At 28.4% G+C, this 19,581-nt stretch overlaps 1 protein-coding gene across 1 annotated transcript in view; it reads right to left on the bottom strand.

Moving 5' to 3' along the window:
- LOC129989312 (ankyrin repeat and death domain-containing protein 1A-like) overlaps nucleotides 1-19,581 on the bottom strand; it is a 158,355-nt gene that overhangs the window by 18,858 nt on the left and 119,916 nt on the right. The window contains exons 4-8 of the mRNA XM_056097758.1: nucleotides 17,047-17,145; nucleotides 10,941-11,045; nucleotides 9,370-9,468; nucleotides 5,514-5,612; nucleotides 3,757-3,855 (exon numbers count right to left, since the gene is read on the bottom strand). Coding sequence (XP_055953733.1) covers nucleotides 3,757-3,855; nucleotides 5,514-5,612; nucleotides 9,370-9,468; nucleotides 10,941-11,045; nucleotides 17,047-17,145 — 501 coding nt within the window. The remainder of the gene's footprint in view (nucleotides 1-3,756; nucleotides 3,856-5,513; nucleotides 5,613-9,369; nucleotides 9,469-10,940; nucleotides 11,046-17,046; nucleotides 17,146-19,581) is intronic.

The following is a 19,581-nucleotide window of genomic DNA, read 5'->3' as shown; positions in this document are numbered from 1 at the left end:
CAAAACAATAAAAAATACACGTATTTAGGATCATTAACTTTTATTTTTTGCTGAGTATGAAATCTAATTTTCTATGAATCGTTTTAACTTTTTATATGTATTATTATTAATTTTTTTACGAATCTTTCAGAATTGATTCCACGAAGCAGAAAACATTCCGACGGCAGAATTGTTTTCTTTTATTTAGAATAATCCAGAATTTTTGACCTTGTTGAATTTTTATGCCCAATTATCTAAAATTAGAGACGAGAATAATTTTTGCATTTTGTGGGTTGTACTCAATTCAAAAAAATTTTTATTCTGGTAATTTTGCAAACATCCAGAGTTGTTCAAGATTAGAGTTTGCATGAATTTTGAACAAAACAAAAAATTATTTTGGTCTTTATCTCCATCATAAAAAAAATTATTAGAGTGAAAAATATAAAAATATTCTTCTTTCTTTAAAAATAAGAAACTTTTAAGGAAATATTATAGTGTTATAATATTAATTTAGATATTATTCATTCATTTTCAATAAATATCATAAAGAGCATTAGAAAAAAAAAGGATGATTAAGAGGGAAAAACTTCTTAGGAATTCTAATCGCTATGTACAATACTACAATTGTACATAGCGACAATACAATATACAATACAGTACTAAGTACAATTTGTCAGGAAATACAAATATTTCCTCACAAGAGGAAGGCATGGGGTTGAAATCTAAGATCGGTCTGAGATTTAGTATAATGATGGTATATATTTAGAATGTTCATTCATAAAAATATTAAAACGCAATGGCCAGTCAATTTCGAGAAAATGGTCCCCAGACTTTTGGTAAAACTTATTTACTGATAACTAGACGCCCCTCCCGATGATCCCGATGGAATGATTATCTAGGTAACCGTCTGGTATTCGGAAGGTCAGGGTTTGAACCTGGCTAGGAGTTTTTTTCTTTTTTAATAACTTTTATTCAATTTACAAATACTCTTAATTAATATGTTTTTAGTTTTTTTTCATCCAAAATAAATATTTATTATTTAAATACATAATAATAAAATTAAAATTTTAAAAGAAAAAAATTATAAATACAGATGCATTTTTTAAACAAAATAAAATTATTTAAATTGAATGAACTATTTACAGATATTTTTAATTAATATGCTACTTATTTTTATGCAAGTATAAATGTTTATTCTTTTAATACTTAAATTATAATTTAATGTTTAAAGAAAAAATAATTAAAAATGTAACATTAATGGCTACAGATAATTTAACTTGCTTGCATCATTTTCAAATAATTAATTTTCAAATTCTTGGATTTTAATAATAATGAATTATCAATTCTAACTCAACGAAGCTGTATTTATGTCAAAAATTGAAGGGAGCAGCTGATATTTGTTAAATATTTAAGCAAACATCCCCAACTGCAGTAATCAAAAGAAATAGTAGAAAGCGGGTGTTAATTTATTGAATGCGTAGGCAGATGGTTCAAAGCGTATTAACCATATACAAAATTCTTATTTAATCGAACATGATCAAAAAATAAATTCTTGTGAAGATAGTGTAAAAATTCATTAATTATACACCATCAATTGTCATCACCAATTTTTAATAAGATAAGGTATGCATGATACGCTGCCCAACTTTCTGATGAAAGAGGGATATTTTTAAATGCAAATGAAGTTTGTTTTCCCATAGGTCTTTTATAGAAACCTTGCTCTTGTGGACAATCATCATTTATCAGTTGTGCTAAATGTCTAAATATATTTTGTTTCCAAAGTTTTTACTATAGCTACCATTCTGGTTCTTGTATATAAAGTAAAGTGTCGAAAGAAAATGTATATAGGATAATTTTTTAGAAATATTGAATAATTTTTTTTTTTAAGATATGAGTATTTATATTAATAATGATCACCATTTAAGTTATATTTATTATTATTATTTAAATATTAAATTACAATTTAAGTATTAAAATAATAAATATTTATCCTTGCATAAAAATAAGTAGCATATTGATTAAAACTATATTAAATAGTTAATTAAATTTAAATAATTTTATTTTGTTTAAAAATGCATCTGTATTTATAATTTTTTTCTTTTAAAATTTTAATTTTATTATTATGTATTTCAATAGTAAATATTTATTTTGGATTAAAAAAATTTAAAACATATCAATTAAGAGTATTTGCAAATTTTTAATTGTATAAAAGTTATTAAAAAGAAAAAATCTTAGCCAGGTACAAACCCTGACCTTCCGCATACGAGACGGTCACCTAGACGACCATGTCATCGGGAAGGGCATCAAGTTATCAGTATATAACTTTACCAAAAGTTTGAGGATCATTTTCTCGAAATTGGCTAGTCATTGCATTTTAATATTTTTATGAATGAACATTCTAAATATATACCATCATTATACTAAATCTCATCCCGATCTCAGATTTCAACCCCATGCCCTCCCCATGTGAGGTTATTATCGTCTGTAGAGCAAAATATTTCAAACCGACTTTTGTAATTTGGCTCTCAAAAAAAGGAAAATTAAAATCAATTTTTGTTAGAAAATGATTACAATGATACTTTCAATTAAATGAAATGATATGTGAATTTAAAAATACATGGAATTAATTAAGCAAGGCATTTTCCAAAGAGACGGAAACAATTGAGCAAGAATTATTTTTTTAGCATGATACCTCACTTGAAATATGTGATTTCGAATGCATTACTAATATGCAAAACCAAATATCTAAAAAATCGAAATTTTACAGCAATTCAGAAGCAAAGGATATCGGCTTACTACCGATAATACTCTACAAAAATTTATGTATGAATTTATTGAAGCTTTGCTTTTGTTTTTATTTTAATTTCATGGTCATATGCACCTGCTCAAAAATTCCTTATTTTACAAAATTTACATCAGGCTTAACAATTTTCTACAATTACAATTATTATTGTTTTATTCCTAAAGAGCTATTTTTTAGAGTTACATTTACCAAATAACTTCTCACAGAATTGCAAATTAGAAACAGAATTATGAAACATTCTTGGAAATTGAACTAAAATAGGGTTTCCTTTTGTTTATATGAATTCACTTAGGTTTTACTAAAGGTATTCACTTAGGTTTTGTCTAAAAATTTCTTAATTAAATGCACCGAAATTCAATTAGTTACACCAATATAAATTTCATAAATATGAAATATAACTATTAAAACATTATTTAAAATGTTTAATTAAAGTATTATTCAAATTGATTTAAAAATATTATTAAAAATCTGCCTAGTTCTGTGTCAAAAACTGTTTGATCTATATTAATGAGAGAAATTCAAATCAATTTCAGTATTCAAATTTAATTTTAATATTTTACTTTGTTAAACTACTTTCTTTACTATCACTAAAAGATCCAAAATTATTTATTAAAACAGCAAAGGCTGATATAATAAATAATTAGTAATAATAAATTAGGCAACAAATGAAAATTAACATTTAGTTAATACAAATGATTTCCATTAAGTGATTCAATCAATATGAAAGCTGTTTTTAACTTTCACAATCTTGACAAGAGAGAGAAAAAAATATTTTCATCTGTGATTCCTTGGCAATTCATTCATTTTCTTTGAAATATGTTAATAAATTTATATAATATAACAATATATTTAATAATATATTTGCTTTATTTTTGCTTTGTAAGCATGGAAAATGTTCCAAAAGAGAAAAAAAAATGAATAATAAGGAAAATGGAAAGAACACATTTCAAAGCCAGGAAATCAACAATACCCACTGTATCCTTTGCCTCGATGTCACAGTTGTGCTCCAGGAGAGTTAGCAGCGCCTTCTGGTGGCCGTTTTCTGCTGCCAGGTGGAGAGCCGTCTTCCCGTCCTAATAAAAAAATTAATGCACTTTCAATTGTATTTTATTTTCGGAGTAAATAACAGAAAATAACTTTTTATTTATAAAAACTGATTTAGTTAGAATTGCGATTCTAAAAATCTCTTATAGGATTTCTGCGTATATATGCATTGAATATATATTCTAACATATAATGAAAATTTATCTACGCAAATAAGGATAGAAATAATAAATAGTTTATTCTTTATAGAAATACAGACTACTCAATGCATTTTCTTCACATTTCAATCGTAATTACCTTAAATATATAAAAGATTTTAGTGTTAGTTTCATAACAGTTAATTCAATTGTTCATTTTTAAATAAATAAAAATTAACTATTGCTCATTAATTATTTAATTATTAATTCCATATACAGAAAAATTATTTTGTCTTTAGATCTGTCATTATTATTGAAAATGAAATTATAATGGTCATTTTAATTCTTTTTATTTATTTGCTTTAGAATAGCCACTCGCAATATTTAATTAAATTTCTACAATACTTCAAACCTTATTTAAAATTATTGGGAAAAAAACTATTTCTTACAGATCTAAAGACAAAAACCATTTCTAAAACCATTTGGCGCTGTCTGTTATTTTATTATTGACTCTCAAAAGACCAGACCGTTGGACCTAAAGTTACCACATTTGGTGCAAAGATACCTTTGAGAAAATAAATGAACACTTCAGGGTAGACAAATACTAGCAGAATTTTTATGATGTGATTCAATAAATGTTTAGGAACTCCTAAATATCCTAAGCTTGCGTAGCATATTGTTATTTTTTGAATTTACAGCCAAATCATCAAAAAGAACTTCGAAGCTTTTTAAAATACAGTCAAACAGTTTAAAATAGAGTTACTGTCAAACATCAACAATTCAATAGTACTGAAATATATTAAATTTAGTTCATGGAACTGAATTTAATATATTTATGAACCACGTCATATAATTTTATTGTATGTCAACTATGAGCAAAAAAGTATTGAATTGCATGAAAGAAATACAAAGTTAGGTAACAAAGAGAGAAGAGATTTATATCAAATTTTTTGAAGACAAAGTTTTCATTTTGATATTCTCAGTCAATACAGCTTTTAATAGTTTCCACCAAAGGATAAAAAAAAATCCTGAGTAAAAGAGTAAAATCAATGACAGTTGTTGTTATTTTACAGAAATGACTTCAAACATAAGTACAACTATCAACTGCATCAAATCGAAATAAATATGAAGAGAACTTTCTCTTTTATCAAGGAAATTTAAATGCTTATTAGTGACGTGAATGTTATTTGAAATGTTCAGAGAATGTAAATTTTTCTTGAACTCTCTAAGATGTCACAAAATAATTTGCAAACCCATAAGCTTAGATTAGACAATAGATTGTATTTTAAACACAATATGAATATTAAATAGATGGATTTTTATCCTTCTTTATGCTTATAAAATATTTATGATCCATTTATTAAATTTCAAACCATCTTTCATTTCTAACAATTTTTAGAGAGATTCCGGAACATTTTATTTTTCATCATTTATTTTACACTTTTTAAAGTGCTTTAGTCTTTTGCCTTTGGCTTCTGTTTCATTCAAGGGAAATTATAAGTTTTTAATCCTTTCACGGCGAATAAAGCTTTAAAGAATAACGGCCTCACCTCATCTTTATCGTCCACTTCCACTCCGACGCGCAAGAGCCTCACCAAGATCAGGTGGTGCCCCCTTATCGCCACTGTGTGCACGGGACTTCGCTCCGACTGTAAAAGAAAGACTTCACTGATAAACTTGGCATTAAAATGATCGTTATGAACATGAAAAGTATGGTGCATTCAGATAAGTGCGAAAAAAATATGTGATAATCGAAAAATATGTTACACTTTTTTCGCAGCTTACTTTTGCCATTAAGATGACCTGAATTCCAATTTTATATAATACTAGGAGGGTACATCCCTTGCTTGCACTGCTGACCAACCCCAGAAATCGCATCGGGGTCTTTTTAATCATTATCTAATTCCAGTCTATTTCACTTATTCGACGGAATTTCTGTTAGTTATAAGAAGCCATAAATACATCCATTACAAAAGGTAAAACTAAATTATTTCAAATTGAATGATTTAAATGATTTATTAATTTTATATAAAATATTAAAAATTAAATCATCATACATTTCTTAGAATTAAAATGTTGAGGTAGCAGAGAGATATATATGTATAAGAGGCGATATGTCATTCTGAAATGCTTAAAATTAAAATTTAATTCATTTTTTTCCTTCTGTTTTGATAATCATGTATTTCAATTAAGAGTATTCAAAGACAGAATATGTTTCATTAAAGAATAGAATATATTTCATCAAAATGTCAATCCACTTTGATTAATATATCTTATCACAAAAAGATACCGCATTATTTTTATCACCTTATTTAAAATCATACTTGAGAAACTGAGAAACTACTTGAGAACATTCTTGATGGTTAACGATACTTCAAAGTAGCCAAGAAATTGGCGATGACCCTGTAGTTCGAAAACTTCATTCTGTAAAGTAACGCATATAGACCTTTGTTTCGTCTATTCGGACTGGATCTTCTTATAAATGATTCTTCAACACTTGCATGTGCCCTTACTTTTCGTTTGCGAAGATTTCGATTTTATTTTCAAAGTAGATTCAACTCGATTTATGTTAATTTTATCGAATAATCCAACACCAAGCAAATAGCTTGTCTCACATTTTCTCGCTACAACATACACGTAAACAAACCGAAGTGCGAGCTATTACCAAATGCCGATGAACAAATTCGGTCTGATTTTGCTTCCATATAAGCGTTTTATATATTATCGTTACGAATTTGTAAAATTGTTTCCCTGCGCAAAAAAGTATCATAGTAAGGAAGGAAGTTTTACAGATGACATGAATGGATGCTGAATAACCAAGTCAACTACCTTCGTTCTTAAAACGAATACTGGCAAAACTATTCGAATTTTGACGCTATCACGATGAGGAGTGAAGATACGATATCCTTTCAGAAGCTTCTTTGGCTTCTAATGAGGGTTATAGAAACTTCACAGCCAGAGCTGAGGAGAGTAATAGAGTCACTCATACAGACTAACTAGTTAAAGTCTCTCTTCAGAGTGCTGATCTACAGCTTTGAGCTGTTGTAGTAGTATAATAGTGATTTACTGCTTCGGTTCTGTTAACTACATTGTCTTTGTGTACGTTTCAGCTGCATTTTGTTGTATGTGTTTTCGTGCTTTTCTTGTAGAATAAAGCACCCTTATTCGTTATTGAATCTGTTCAACTTTTCACCGTGCATTCATCACATGGATTTGTTTCCGTATATGCGCGCGCGTGTGTGTATATTATGGTAAATGTGACACACTATCGAATATTTATCAAATTTATTGGTTAGTTTAAAAATTCTCCAACATGGTGATTATGTGTCACCGAGTTATGCCTGATTACCGATAAGTTTCATTAGTAATTACATATAATCACTAATTGTCGCTTTTATCGTAACACATACACTGTGTGTGTGCGTGCGTGTGTGCGTGTTTCAAATATAAATGCTACTTTGTGTTAAAATGGTCGTCTGCGATAAAACAAATGTTTCCAATTAGTCTTGCTATTTCTACGTAGTTTGTATTTCAAATTTTTATTTCAATAGTTCACATACCAGATAATGGATTTTCTTTATAGCTTGCTCTTATATTTCACATATACAATAAGGGTTTTACACCAACATTTTTTTACTACAACTAGAGTTCGACGACATATGCAATCAATCTTATTACATATATTTTTTCATTCTATTTTTATATTGTACTTATTTTAAATTGTTTACTTTTTGTTTTATCTTATCTTTGTTAATATAATAAGCCCTTTCTCTTGATTCATATGCCATGCTATATATTTTTTTTTTTTTCGATTCTCTTTAACTTCACTTTACTTGCATTCAGAGAAACCAAGTAGCAGGCATTTAGAAACATCGCTAAATTTCAAGATGCATTACAAATCTTCTCATATATAAGCTTAAAAGGCTGTAGAGCTTATATATGAGAAGGCTTATAGATTTCATAGAATTATATTATGCTATTTCATAGAATTCTATAATGGTATTCAAACAATTATATTATGCTATTCATTGATTTCATAGAATTCTATTAAGCTATTTCATAGAATTCTATTATGCTATTCATAGAGTTCTATTATCTTAATTTTCATATTTGAAAATCAACATATTAAAAAAAGCATACAGTCGTGGATTGTTTAACATAAATGTCAATGCCCTGCATACTTTATTAACAAAAGTACGGTGTTGTCCAATACAATGAACACGATCAAATGCGACCCAAAGAATGGCAATTAAATGTTCCCAAAATGATTTTTTATTGCCATTAGATGACGTTTCAGTTTTAATTACATTCGGAAGTGAAGACTGAATAATTACACAGAAAATAAAATAAAAAAATAAAAAAATGCGTTTTCTTATTCCATTTTAAGATAAATTGAAAAATTTCTTAAGTTTTCTACTCTTTGAATGGATGAAACATTTGAGATTTCATTCAAGTGCAAATACTTTTATGTAATGCCAGGCACGTTCTTTGACGTACGATACTTGAAATAGCGAACAATTTGACAGATGAAACTGGGCAAGTGCACTCCACATATTGGAATAACTTCAGAAATCAGGTCAAGGATTTCTGAATTCTTGACATTTAGTTGCAGCCTTTAAAAAATGGCAATTTTACTGGTAAAGGAATTTTAAGAAACATTTGTAGCAATGCATTGGAAACCATTTGTATTTCTTAATTAATAAAAGTGGAATGTTCTGTTTTAAAAAATTGCAACATAAAAGTATGGCATACGAATCAATAGAATCACAACAGCATTGTTGCAAAAGTAAAAGAAAATCAATCGTTGTATACAGGATAGAAAATGCAGTAATGGCAAGCACAACGTAACATCCACAACGAATTCATGGAGTATTTAATATAAGTATTCAAAGGATTTCTTGTTTGACGCTATACTATTGATGCTCGCATGTTGTTATTCATGTATTTTTTTTATTCTGCTACTTTCAATTTTCATTTCATTCAATATGTCATAAATTTTATCTAGTGTCATTTTTTCTTTTGTTCCTGTAGCAATCGCCTTTTATAGTGACGACCTCCTGTTAAACTGCAAAAATGTTATGCCTGACGTACCCTTTTAGATTTACTAAACAATTATCTAATGAGTACGCATAATGAATAGGTTATCAACTGAATACGCATAATGAATGATATATATTAGAAGTGATAAAATATAGGGAATCATTTGAAACAATCAGGCAAGATTAACTTCCTTATCACAGTAGTCATCCAATGAATGGCACTTAGGATGCCGTAGATCATCTAAACAGATATTCTTACACTGTGTAAAAGCAGTAAGTGCAAGATTCGCAATGGAATACAAACTTAAATTTCCCTCTGTACACCGAAATAAATGAGTTCACACAATGCTCAGAAAATGAAACTCACCTTATCCTTTATGGAGATGTCTGCTCCAGCTTGGATCAATTTCTCAACGATTGCCATGCAGTTGTTTGCAGCTGACACATGGACGGTTGTCATTCCGTTCTACAAAAATGACAATGACCATCTGAAAGTTAGCTTGGCACAGAGTTTGTCGTCCTCAACGACATTAAAAATTATTTAATGTGCTTATAGATTTTGCAAATTGCCATACTATTTTTTTTCATCTTAAAATACTATCATCAAGTAATAGAACGAGATGTTAATTTTTAATCATTTCACTGCATTATACTTCAGACTGGATATTTTTTTCTATAGAAATTCTTAGTAAAAACCTATGGGGAGCTCAAAATTATATTAAAACTATTTAAAGGTGTTTTTTAGTATATATTTTAATTCAACAAACATACCTGCAGAATATTAAGAGTTTCAGATATTTTGAATCTTATTCTTTTCGAACTTTATGTAATGAATTTTACTTTCTAAACATTTGAGAAGTTTAAAGAACAAAGAAATATTAATCTGTGTCATTTCTTAAATTTTACAAAATAGAGCAATGAATGGCCTTTTGATTGTCTTCACAGAAGATATATAATGATATCATTTAAAAACAAGCGGAAACACCGTTTGAGACTTAACAATACTCATTAAAAAATATACTAAAAATATATCCACAAAAGTAAAGTATTACAATATTTTTCTGATAACATTAAAAGCTTTGATTTGAAAATTTTCAATTTTATGCCTTTTAAAAATAGTAAAAAAAAAAAATTAAAAAAAAAATTGAGTAGTATAAAAAGTCAAATTTGAGTAATATTTAATGTTATTCCGAAATATTCAATCGATTGTGCATTCAAACATATGAATAAAAATGGGCAGAATTTTGTCGAAAAATCGAAATGAAACGACAATTATTATCAAAAGGGATTAAAATAAAAGTTAAATAATAGTATTCTTACGTGAAACAAAATGGTTTTTTTGTACCATTAATTACGTATCTATAGACAGGAGATCCATTTATCTCAAAATAAACCTTATAGTTTAAAAACTGTTATTAACAAATTATCATGAAATTAATAAATTATATGTACAAGATAATTTTAATATACTTTTTTTAATTCTATCATTTGTAATAATTGATATCTGTTATTTAGTCTTTTAGAAATGTATTTGAGAGGTAAGTGCATTGCAATCGAAATAAATTTATTCATAAATATTAATATTTTATATAATTTTGTTTTAAATGATAAATAAATGTTGTTGTTTTTTAATTTAATAAAGAAAGCTCCCTTCAAAAAACAATCGATGCTTTCCTAATCATACATTAAGAAAGATAGGATTTTTAATCATTTAAGGAAAAAGTACCTCTCTTTGATGAATAATCTGAGCTAAAACATTAAAATGGGAAAATTTATAAATTATATATCTTCGCTATCAATGAGAACAAAGATCCTTGACTTTAAAAATTTTATGCTGCATTCGAAATTCAATGTAATAGTTAGGGGCGACTCGGTGCGCTTAATTATTCAGTGGAGAAACAGAAGGGTAAAAACTGGCTGCAACCTGATCTGCATTACCTTATCTACGGCATTAACGCAGAGATTTTCGACATTCTCGAGTAGGAAACTAATGATTTCCTCCTGGTTGTTCTGTGCGGCGCAGTGGAGGACCGTTTGGCCTTGCTGCAAGAGGAAACACAGGCATTAGTGTGTGGGGGGGGGGGAGATTAGATAAGGGCATAGAACACTCAGCTGTTGTAAAAGCTTTTAAAATACAAGAGCAAGCTCTTAAATATTTTATTTATATTCTTAATAAATATGTAATCAGAATATCACATAAGAGGGTTGCCATTATAGTTATACACAAAAATAAACAAACAAAAAATTGCTATCTAAAAAGAAATTCTATCTCTTATTTACTGAGACTTACTTGTTAATGGGCAGGTTGGGTATGGAGTTAGTAAAAATTAACAATTTTCTTTGTGAAATTTTATTTCTAGAATATATATTTATATGTGAATAAATCAATAATATTAAAATGTGCATTGTAAAGTAAAATAAATAGTTAATATATTCAGAGGAATAAATATATTTTTAATCGATTTTTTTCTCTACATGATAGCTTTATTTTCTGATTTAAGCAATTTTTAAATTATTTCAGGCACCTTCATTTTTGAACAATCCATGTAAAATGTATATCTAGAATTCCTGTTACAGGCTAAAATATATTTGTGTATCTATTTAAGGCTCAGATAGCTAAAATCTCAAATTTATCTCAGAAGTACACAAAATTTTATTGAAAATTATGCACATATACATAAAACTATCTCCAAAAACAGGACTTTTAAATGAAATTAAACAAGTAATATATATAAAAAAATTTTAAGTCAATTCCTACTTAGGTCAACAAAAAAAAATTTCTTTTAGTTACTTTTTATTAAATAATTACAATTAATATAAATATGTATATACATACGCCAATTATTACAATATTAAGTGGCAAAATAGAGCTTGACGACAAACTTGGTGACCATGTGACGACATGGCGATGAATTTGGCGATCAAATAGAAATTACTGGCACATTTAATTAATTAAATAATAATTGAAAAAACTGTATTAAATCAAGGTCATCCACTTCAAATTTAAAAAATGTATTTGAATTTGAGTGGATGAATAAAAAGTATTTGATTAAAGATTGAAAATTTGAACGAGATATATATAGAGAGAGTGTGAGCTAATAGTAGGAATTGAAAAAAATAATGCAAGATTCTGTTGCAAATGCAGCTTTAATTGATAGTGAAAAATTAAATCAAACGAATGAAAATCAAAATGCATTGAACAGTTTTAATACTGATTAAAACCAGAAATCTGACAAAGTTTTTAAAATATTATATTTAGTATAAAGAAGATTTTTTAAAGATATTTGATATAGTTATATTTTGGTATGTATGTGTCCGAAATTCCATAACTTTCAATTAACACTTTTCGAAAAACTTGTTAAAATCTCCTTATTCTTAAGGTATTGTGCTAAAATCATGCGTTGAATTATATAAATTTCTGACTTTAAATTTGTAATTCGATTGAGTTTAAATAAGTAAATAATTAATCAAATTTAAGTAAATAATTAGTTTAAAACATAAAACTCCCTAGGACATATTTGAGCAGCCCAAGCCTACTTCAAGTTTCTGCTCTGAATTGAAATAAAATTAAATGTCTGACGTAGGATGTATTTCGTTTTAACTGAAATAATGAAATACAAATTTTGTAAAAGTCTTTAAAAGCAAAAATTTTGCCCCCCCCCTCAAAAAAAAATCACTGAAAGATCTGCTATCTGCGGAAACTCTTGGAGAATACATATTCTTGTTTTCCGTTATAAAAAATAAGTTCAGTTATCACCCTTTTATGGGGCGGTACGATGAATAAAGTGAAGAATAACCATCTGCATGTTAACTGCAGGGTACACGAATGAGCTCTGCAGGAGAGAATGCATTACTGATTTATTGTTGCAGAATCTGAACAATCGATTGGACAAATGTTAATCACAACATTCTATTCATAGGTTTAGTAAAGATTAGGTGGAAGTTTCTTAACTCTTTCTGTCATAAATTCGCTAGAAAAATCAGTTCCATGGAAGAAAATATTTCTTAATAATGTTGCAAATTTTTGTATTGTTTTGCAACAAAATAATCGAACGCTCTTTATTCCTCTTAGCAGAATAAGTATCAGAATCAAACAATTTAAAATATTTGATTTAGTTACATACCATCAGCAAATAAAGCCATTTTTATTTTTATAACATTTTTAAGTTTTTCTTGAGTAATCCTTTTTTTACCCTCATTTTATACAATACTACGCATTGAGAATCTCTACTCGTGAAACTTCAGGGAGTTCAACGAAAATAACGGAAGACATGCTAGAAAATTATTTATAAGCTGCCTTTTAATATTCGAAAATGAAAAATAGATCTCTCTTTTAAAATTCCTTTTTTTTCATGATAATTTTTAAGAAGGTCTTTCAAATATGTGGCGAAATATATGCTTGAGAGCATATACATAAATATAAATTTAAAATCACGTTACATTTATTTTCCTTTTATTTATAAATAAAATATATAGAAAAAAATAAAGATTAAATTACAGACAGCCTGTAAAATTCACTCAGTAAAATAATTATTTATCCGCCTGATAGGAATGCTAATGACAGCTCTAGCCTATTTCAACCGTCATCTCATTGATTTCTCGATCTCCTTGGACGCAAACGAGGTTTGAACATCTCCTAGCAGATCTCCGGAGTTGCCCATTAAGCAGAACATTTCCGTAATGCAGTTTTGCCAGTTCCCAGGAATGTTCTCATCGGGATTTGTGTCCAATGCATTCCTCGATCATTCAAATACTACAGAATGCTTGAATCTGTCTGCCAATTAAACACGGGTTCGTTTCACCCAGGATCATTAAAGTGCGAGACTCTTTCAGCTCTCCTCCGATGAAGACGTCCAGTGAAATAATAGTTAACAGATCTTTCTCAGTGAAATTTATAGACTGTAAATATGAGTCATTTTTTAAAAACCATAATAAATTCTCCTTACAATTTGCGTATCTAATAAACACAAAAAAATAATATGTTTTTAAAGAAACTTTTTAAAAAATTGTAATTATTTAAATTTTCAACTCCATTCTTAAATTGGCATTGTCAAATTTATCTCTATGGATGTAGGTTAGAATTTTTATGTATGTGTTTCAGTTTTCAGAAATTTTATGCATTTCATTACTTTTAAATGACATGATTCTTTTATATACCCTTCCATTTTTAGTGTGCAAATTTCGGAAATCTGGTTTTATTTGATTGTTCACTGAACGGTCAGATGTTCCTGATTTTTAATAATGATTTTTAGTGATTGTATTTAAAATGTTCTATAGTTTTATTTGATACTTTCAATTGTCATTTTTTAGGTGCTTTGGTTATAATATTTCTATAAAAATGTTGAGGGGGGGGAGTCTTTGCTTCTGAGAATCACTGTATCAGCATCGTTAAATATCTAATTTTTAAAAAATGTATGCAAGTCTTTTCTTTTAACACTCTTTAATTGCTTAACACTGCTATTTGGCCGTGATTTTTTTGGTCTAAAATTCACTAAGGCTTCACCATTGGCATATATATAGATAATCAAATCTATTATTAAGGTTTTCAGAGACTCATCGGTAAAAAGCCTATAACAGTACGATATTTCTAATATTTAACTGAAGAGTATTTATTTATTTATATAATTTTTGGGTGATTTCAAGTTTCAAAATTTAAATAACTTTTTATTTGATGCACTGAAATAAAAAATTAAAAAAACTATAATAGGGAAAAAAAATCTATACTTTAATAGAATTTTTAAGTAAAATATATTATTGCAGGAAAACTATGCCAAATATATGTTTTAATTAAATCTAATATAATATAAAATAATTAACTATCTATATTCAGAAAAACTTCTCGTTATAAAATGTTTAATAAAGCAAAATACACGTTTTTCATTTTAACCTTTAGAATTTTCAGGGTAGGGAGGAGAATAAGAAAGAAGATACCAACTCAGTTCCTGAAGGTCAAAGGAATAATTGATCTAAATTTCAAAACTATATAAACTTTTCTCTTTATTTAGAATTTTCGGTCTAATTTCAATGGGAAAACGACAATATAATTTAAATAATAAATAAACAAATAAAAGTATTGTAAACATTAATAATTTGAAATTATACATTCGAGTATTATTTGTTTAATAGAAAAACTTTCTATTCGCTTCACATAATTTCCTTCACTATTCTTTGAAATCTCGTTAAGAGTGAAACTGAACACATTTCTGAATTTCTTTTGCACATTTACGTGATAAGCATGTTAATCAGAAAAACCAAAGAACAAATTTGGAAATGAAATTTCACGTCATCTAGAATGGTGCACGTGTATCGCCCCTTTGTTTAATCGAATTCCGTTAAAAAAACTTTTGCACCTGCGTCTTTTTGTTGTTTGCGTGATTTTTGAAAAAGCATGGTTTCATTTTTCTGTACGTAATGTGAAAAAAAGAATGAAAAAAGAAAAAGTAGGAAAAACACCGGAACAGGAAATGGACCTTCCAGGTGCTATTTTTCCCCCGCGACTTGTGTAATGAAAACTCTACATGAATAAGCCTTATTTCGATTAAATTCTTTTTTAGAATTGTTGATATTGTATATACTTTCATTTTGCTCTTTTTGTAGCATTTAGAAGTCAAGTCATGTAGTATTCCTCATAATGAAAATCGATTTGATTATTTACGAACTTTTTATTTTATGTGTTTGTTTGACGAATCCGGAGGATTATTAGCATAAACAGCAAGGAAAAAAAATAAAAGCAAGAGAAAACAAAACAAAAAAAAAATAGAATATCGATCCTATACTCGACAAAAGCAGATGCAGTTATGATGCAGATCAATAATATATAACTCCGAAAATGCATACGATGTTGAAATGTAAATATTTGGGAAAAAATGCATCAGTGAAGCGAAGTAACATTCAGCTTTGAAAGCCATTTCAAGATATTTAATAATTCCACTTTAATATGGATTTAATCTATCTTTTATGCCTACGTATTCTTCTTACATTGGAATTTTCAGACAACTTATCATCAGTTTCAATTTTGAGTACCCAAAACATTTTAAAATTATTTGAGCACAGACTGCTCAAATTTGCATTTGGATAAAGTTCATCTTCTTGAATTCGACATTCACAAAAAGAGGCAGTGAAACCTCGATTATCTGGTTCTCTATAAAACGAGATCGCTCTTAATTGAATCGCACCAAGGTTTACGTACGTTTATAATCTTTTTTTTTATAAAGCCAACGAATTTTTTCAAGAAAAGGATGTGAAAGCTCACAAAGCTTAGATAAGGGTTTATAAAAAGGGTCTTCACTTGTTATAACCTTATAAAAGATAATTTTCTAAAAATATTTCGAGGCGAAAAAAAAAAACTTAGTTACATTCTTAAGCACATTCTATTCAGTTTCATCACTGCAAAAAAAAGGGCGCTGTATATGTGTTAGAAAGTTCTGCGCTATTGAGAAAAGCTAAGTGTTCTTTTAAGAACACGTAAAAGAATCACTGAGAAAAACGGATACAGTGAAAAATAATTCGGAAATCCTCTAATCAGTTATCAGTATTTTAACATCCTTATATGAGATGGATATTTTAGCCTTTCTTATGAGGAATGGCTATTTTAATGACCTTTTCATACGTATTCTCTTGTCACAATTTTAAAGCCAAATAAAGAATCGTGGATTGGTTTGGCTTGGTTATATTAATGTCCCGTTTAAAGCAACACTAGGGCTATTTTGGGACGGAACTCGTAATTTTGAACCGCGGTCAGATGACGAAAGAATCGCGGAAAATGTTGTCATAAGGAAAAATAAAGTTATGATATGAAATATTATCTCTTAAGAGTAAGCCTCGATAATCCTTGCTATAATAAGCTCGGGCAATCGAGACTCTATTGTGATTGTTTCTGGACTACATCGCAGCGTTCCAATTCAGTCCGTGAAACAATAACTGTGCCTCATTTCGCACCGCAGTTTTGCCAGAAAGTGATATTGAAGAAGTAAAACCTTGCTCGAAATTTATGTTTTAGGGCGAAAGGGCGATGACGGATGGACAGAGAGAAAGACATCCTTACCCTGTTGACAGCTCTTAAATTGGCCCCCGCCTGCACCAGGAGCTGGACGGCCTCTTTGTAACCAAACCACGCAGCCATCAGGAGGGGAGTCATCCCGAACTGGAAGGAAAGAGGAATCATTAGAGGTAGAAAGATGGAATTCTTAACAAGCAACTATTTATATAAAAAGAAGAGGAAAATTGTATGAAATCACACAAAAGATCTGAAAATGCAAAATAATGAAAAGAATAAACACAATTTTTGAAGACAGACTTTTATTAGTACACTAAAAAACAGAATTGTATTGAAAAATCTTTTTGTTTTTCTTCATTTAATTGAAACGATACAAATTTAAAGATTTCACAGTAACTTTAAGAATTAAGGCTGAATTACAGCAGTAGAAATGAAAATTTACATTCTAAAACATAAACTTAATTAAAAAAATTTAAAAAAATTCTAAATACATTTTTAAAAAATAAATAGAATTAAGAACAAACTTTTATCAATGTTTTACAAAGGATAATTTTAAATTTTAACTATTATTTCTTAAAATTTTAATTTATAATTCAGTTATATAAATATCATTGAATCGAATAACTTTTTATGATTTTCATCATCGCCAATGAATAATCTTTTTTGGAATTCATAATCTGGTGACACACACGATAAGAAATAAAGAATTAGTAAAATAAATTTATTAACTGATATTTAATTTCTGAAAATATTAAAATAGTGTGTTGTCATCGAAATATCATTAGTGCACAATATTTCATAACTCTGGTACATCAGAAAGCGACAGAAAAATTGATTACAAAAGCGCATCGTTAAACAAACATGAAATAATTTTTCAGAAAAGTAGTCAATTCAAAATATTTTAGCTCGAATTTTCCTTTGATCTTTTTGATTTTCTTCAATCTAAAGTTAAAATATAGTATCGAGTTTTTAAGTCAAAATTAAAACTAAAATGAAAAGCTTTCTTTAATTTCTTAATTGTTTTCGTTAGTGAAAGATGTCCGTACTTCGTGCCCTCATTGATCAAAAGTCAATAATGTTATAAGATTCTTAGTTCCCTTCTCAACCATTTTGCTGAAACATACGCTGCATACGTGGTGCAGTGGATCATGAATTTTAAATTGCACTTTCAATTATTTATTCTTAAAGGTTACTTGAAATTATGTACACTATGTATGTAATGTTAATTTTGCTTTGAGAGTAAATTATTAAGCAACTCCGGTCTCTCCTATCCGCACGTTTTATAAAGGACGTAATCATCTTATAATGGATGTAAGCCTTTCCTGACTTGTGTTAAGGCTTACATCCATTATAAGACGAACGCTCAACAGCGCCACCTAGAGGAACAAAAATATGTTACACCTTGTAATCATGTATAAAATTAATAAAGGAGGCTACATTTTTTAATTTTTTAGCATTTTAGATGTGTATACATATTGTTTCATATATATTCAAAACGTGATACATATTTCACTTATAATTATATTTTCATTCATTTCGAACTCCCAACCAAAGAAAATGAACTTCTTTTAATATCCTCATTTCTAAAAGAAAGTTTTTGTGAATCAATTAACTGACAAGTAGCTTTTTATTATTTTCAAGCATCCGGACGCTCCCGCCATCGAGACTTCCGAGAACCAATTACTTAAGACGCACTTTCAGTCAAATAAAATATTCCCGGTTCTCTATTATCCTTCTAACGAAACTACATAAAAGGGTCTCCCGGATACTTCTGAGTATCCTGTATCAATACCAATCCTTTTTCACTCAATAAGCGAGATGAGAAGGGAGATGGGATTTCTTTTTGAACGCGAAGTTCTCGAAAATCTTGTACCAGTAAGAAATGAAAATAGCACGCATTCTTATGTTTTAAAAATTTTTTTAGACGAGACTTTCGTAGAATGAATGCGAGCGATATAAAATATGCACTTTTAATGAGAAAAGCAAGACCAGGGAAATGAAGAATTGCCGCGAGAGTCTTTCCTTTGTTTCATTAAAGCAAAGTTCAAACCAAACATTTAAAGTAGAATTTTACTCGAAATGTTCATATTGAAGTTCACCGATATAAAATGCCGAAAAATTCGCATCTTTGTAACTGAATAATAAAACAATAGTTATATGATGTGATAAGATGCTTAAATTTATTTCTTTAACTCTGCTATTCTCAGTTTTTTAGAATCCAGTTTACTAAAAACTAGCTAGTACCCGGCACGTTGCTGCAACAGAAAAAATAATTTTGGAAATACCGTTTGGAATTTGAAATAGTTATATTGTTTCATTAGGAATGATAGAAATAATATTTATTTTATTGCCGACAATGAATACAATCATTAAAACTGAATGATATATAAAGGAGAAATATGAATAATATTTATTCTATTTTTTTTAACTTTAATATTCACATATACTTTATGGTAAACTCTATTTTTTTCTGTCTTCAGCACAAACAAATAAATTTCGTGGCTGTCCGACTCGTGAACATCCAACATACATACAACTGGCCATATAAAAATGTTCATTTTTATATATTAGATACTAGCCGCC

Source organism: Argiope bruennichi, chromosome 10 (genome assembly GCF_947563725.1).
Source record: "Argiope bruennichi chromosome 10, qqArgBrue1.1, whole genome shotgun sequence".
NCBI lineage: Eukaryota > Metazoa > Arthropoda > Arachnida > Araneae > Araneidae > Argiope > Argiope bruennichi.
Note: the sequence above shows the minus strand (reverse complement) of the source record. Positions and strands in the feature narration are given on the sequence as shown.